Genomic DNA, 4,447 nt, shown 5'->3' on the forward strand with positions numbered 1-4,447 from the left:
TGGGAGAGTGTTATCCTGCGTGCAGAGGAAGGGGAAAGGGCTGCCGTAGGGTGGGTGCAGCCAGCACAGAAAGCAGAGGCTGGTGGCAGCTCTGGGAGATGACGTCTGTAGGCTGGAAAGGGAACTCGAGGAGAACACTGAGCCTGGGGAGGCCCTGAGTGCACACGGGTGTGTGCATGTGTGTGACCTGTCCTGGGGGCAGCAGCCATGGAGGAAACGTACCTGCTGAATGTGGAAGGGGTCAGAAAGAAGATCCTGCATGGAGGCCAAGGGGAGCTGCCGAAGTTCCAGGATGGGAGCAAGGTAAATCCTAAAAAAAGGTGTTGGTTGTTATCCCAGAGCCCCAAGAGAGAAGGGAGCAGCTCTGACGCCTCCCTCCTTGCCCATTACCACTCTGCTCTGCCAGGCGTGGTGGGGCTCAGCAGCCATGATGGCGTGCTGGAAATCCTTCTCCTTTCCTTGACACATCAAATGGGAGTGGAGGGGCCAATAGGGTTTCTGAGAGCCTCAGCCTGTATCAGATGGACAGATCTGTGTGGATGCCATGAGGTCCTGGAGCTGACTTAAAAAGGGGTACCCAAGGGAAGCAGCCAGATCTGGCACTGATGAGCATTAAGATGCTCCACCAGCTGCTTTCTGTCTGACTTGAGCTGGTAGGAGACACAGTCTCCTCGCTGTAGATGGAGAGCTGCCAATCCAACCTGCATCTCACAGCAGCAGGCTTGGCCTCATGTCCTGGCCCCATGGTGGAGGGTTCCTACCCCATAGACCTGCCCCAAGGCCAAGCACGAGGCCACCCCGTCACCACCACGCTTTCTTTGGGGCAGATCACTTTCCACTTCCAGACACTGAAGGACAACTTTGAGCGGACGGTGATCGATGACAGCCGGGAGGCCGGCATGCCCATGGAGATCATCGTGGGCAAGATGTTCAAGATTGAGATCTGGGAGACACTGCTCTGCTCCATGAGGACGGGGGAGGTTGCGGAGTTCTGGTGCGATGCCATCGTGAGTGAGGGGTCCAGGGGTACGATGAGTCCCATCTGCATCCCGCATCGGGCTGTGCAGCCCGAAGACGTGTGGCATTGCCTTGGCCTCCATCCCTTTGCAGCACACAGGGATGTACGCCCTGGTCTCCAAGGGCATGCGGAGGATCGCGGAGGGCCGGGACCCCCTGGAAGGGCAGAAGCACCGCTGCGGCATGGGCAACATGTTTGACTACCACAGCACGGGTTACGACGACCTGGATGAGCTGCAGCGGACACCTCAGCCCCTCATCTTCATCATGGAGCTGTTCCGGGTAAGGGGAGGGCAGGGTGATGGGGAACGGTCGGGGAAAGGGCTCAGTGCCCACTGCCCACACAGGTGGAGGAGCCCTCGGCCTACAAACGTGACACCTGGGCCATGAGCAAGGAGGAGAAGCTGGCGGCCGTGCCTGTGCTGCACAGCGAGGGGAACCGCCTCGTCCTCCAAAAGGAATTCCAGCGAGCAGCAGAGAAGTACCAGGAGGCCGTCATCTGCCTGAGGAACCTCCAGGCCAAGGTGGGCCACCTCCCGCCATCCCTGCTGGCCCTTCCTTGGCCAATCAGTCCCCCGCTGGGTAAGGGGATGAGCACCTCCATGATACTCCATTGGGTAGGAGAAGCCATGGGAGGAAGGCTGGCTGAAGCTGGAGAGCCTGGTCACACCGCTGGTGCTCAACTACTGCCAGTGTCAACTGGAGCTGGGAGAGTACTACGAGGTGCTGGAGCACACCACGGAGCTGCTCCAGAAACACCACGGTACCCATACGCCCTGAGTGCCCCACACAGTGTGCTCGTGGCCCCTGGCTCTTGCCCTGCAGATCCCCCAGCTCACATATGCCTGGTGCCCACGACAGTGCCCCGTCCTCTGGATTCCATGATGTCCCATTTCAGCCAGGTTCCCTCATCCACGATGACGCCTGCACCCATGTCCCCTGATCCCCCAGCCCACCGCAGTGCTCTCCCAACATCCCTTAGGTCCCTTACCCACAGAGGTACCCCCACGACCAGTTTCTCCTTCCTCGTGGTCCCCAGCTCCCCGAGGTACCCTTACCCACGGGAGCATCCACACCACATCCCCACACCCATGTTGGTGCCTGGGTTCCTGGGGGCTCCGATGACCCCACTGGCCCCATCCCACAGACAATGCCAAGGCCTATTTCAAGCGGGCGAAGGCGCACGCGGCCGTGTGGAACGAGCGAGAGGCACGGGAGGATTTCCTACGCGTGGCCCACCTTGACCCCGCCATGGCGGCCGCCGTCAAGAAGGAGCTGAAGCTGCTGGGGGAGAGGATGAGGAAGAAGCACGTGGAGGATCGGAAGCGTTATCAGGGGCTCTTCCAGCAGCCCCGGGGGGGGAGGGCTGGCATGGGTGGGGGGCGGCAGGAGGAGGTTGGGTGCCATGAAGGGGAGCAGGGCATGGGAATGGGAGAGGCCGGGGTTGGTGAAGGAGAACGAGGAATGGCTGGGGATGGATGTGGAAAGGAAGCATGGGGAAGAGGAACAGTCCCAGGGGAGGCTGAAGTGGTGGGAAATGGGGTGGGACAGGGTGGGGAAGTAAAGCTGGGTGTCTGTAGGGCAGAGCTGGAGAGCTGTGGGGCAGAGAGGGAGGTGGAGGGGTGGGAGGAGGAGGAGAAGGAGGTAGTAGAGGAGGACGAAGGAAAAGTAATGGTGGAGGAGGAGAAAAATGAGATAGAGGAGAAGGAGGAAGAAGCGGTTAAAGAGGTAGAGGAAAAGGAGAAGACAATGGAGGAGGAACAAAAAGGGAAGAAAGAGGCAGTGGAAAAGGAAGAGGAAAGGGAGGAGACAGTGGAGAGGGAAGAAGAGATGGGGGAGGAGAAGGAGAAAAGGAAGGAGACAGAGGAGAGGGAAGAAGAGATGGGGAAAGTGGAGGAGAAGGAGGAGGAAAGGAAGAAGGAGACAGTGGAGGGGGAAGAAGAAGTGGGGAAGGTGGAGGAGGAGGATGGGGTGGAAGAAGTGAAGGCAGTGGTGGAGAAACAAGAAGGGAAGAAAGAGACAGTGGAAGAGACAGTGGAGAAGGAAGAAGAGAAGGAGAAAGCAGAAGAGGATAACTCAGCAGCGGAGATGGAAAAGCTGGCTGCAGGGCAATGTGAGGAATCAGAGAAAAGAGAGCTCATGCTGGGGGAGGAAGCTGGTGCAAAGAGCATGGCTGGGGAGGAGTCAGGCAGAGCTGTAGAGCAGGCACCTGCATATCTGGGCCAGGGGACATTCCAGGGGGAGCTGGAGAAGGGCAGCTGTGGGGGACAGCAAGCAGACAACTTCACCTCCACCAACACCACCAATGGGGCAGTGCTTCAGGCTGGGCCATCGGGTGCAGATGAGGAGCTGGATGGGGGAACAGAAATGCCCCCCTACCTCACATCAGCTGAGGAAAGGGGTGGTGCAGCCTCAGGACTGGAGGCACCCCTGGAACAGTGCAGGGAGAGCAGAGAGCTCGAGGCCGCTGCAATGGGGCACGGGCAGGCCTGAGTGGGGATGGCTGCTGCCGAATGGGGGACAGGGTGCAAGGCTGCCCATGGGAGGCAAAGCAGGGGCAGAGGGGCTGCAGTGCCCCCAGGATCTCATTTCCCACAGACTGGGGACATTGCAGTGACACAGAAACAATGCTGTTCTTCCACTGGGGCTGGCAGCTCCCCAGTGCCACACTCCTGCTGCCTCTCCTGCCTCGAATCACCACTCAGCAGCCTCCAGCCAGGTCCTGCTGAGCTCTGTTGGCTGAGAAATAAAGTCTCTTCCCTGGCACCGTGTGTTGGATCTGTTCCTGGACATTCCTGGCATCCCTGATCACAGCCCCCAGCTCCCGCCGTGTACTGAAGCCTGCAGCAGAGGGGTGGGAGGGAAGATACAGGGGCTTTAAACTCCTTTCAGGGCCGCAGCTCTGGTGTGAGAGCTGCCCCAGCACTCCCCTGCCACAGCCCGGCACCATCACCCCATACACATTAGCCTTCCACCATCAGCCAAGGCTGTATGTTGGGATGGAGGTCTCAGAGCCCTGGGTTGGCCCGCAGCTGGGACTTCACTACGGGCACTGAACATGGGATAGAACACCAAGGAGAGAAGCTGCAGCCTGAAAAAGCAGAGGGAGAGGACTGCCCACCAAGGGTCCCTGCTGTCACCTCCTCCTGTCTGGTACCATCCTTGCACAGCCAGCGTCCCAGCTGCTGCATGGCCCCAGACTTGCTGGAAGAGGATGCAGATGGTGGGCAGGGGATGCAGCTGCAGCCAGGTTGCCCACGGCTCTGCTCGCAGTTTCTGTTCTGCCCCAGTGGTGACACTGAGCAGAGGGATGTCCTTGGCCCTGCAGGAAGGACTGTTTCAGGATGGCACAGCACCAGGCGTTGCTCTGGCTCTGGGGGTACAATGGAAAACAGCACGGAAAGAAGAGGCCGGCACACACACCGGAGGC

General features: G+C 59.6%; 1 protein-coding gene across 1 annotated transcript; it reads left to right on the forward strand.

Moving 5' to 3' along the window:
* Positions 1–207: 207 nt before the first annotated feature.
* On the forward strand, positions 208–3,696 carry LOC100540222 (uncharacterized). Its single transcript, XM_085230590.1, has 7 exons — positions 208–303; positions 828–1,007; positions 1,111–1,299; positions 1,365–1,541; positions 1,639–1,780; positions 2,165–2,829; positions 2,878–3,696. The coding sequence occupies exons 1-7, from the start codon at positions 208–210 to the stop codon at positions 3,508–3,510; spliced, it is 2,082 nt and encodes a 693-aa protein (XP_085086716.1). The 3' UTR covers positions 3,511–3,696.
* Positions 3,697–4,447: the final 751 nt, after the last annotated feature.

Source organism: Meleagris gallopavo, chromosome 9 (genome assembly GCF_905368555.1).
Source record: "Meleagris gallopavo chromosome 9, MGAL_WU_HG_1.1, whole genome shotgun sequence".
In the NCBI taxonomy this organism is placed as follows: Eukaryota; Metazoa; Chordata; class Aves; order Galliformes; family Phasianidae; genus Meleagris; species Meleagris gallopavo.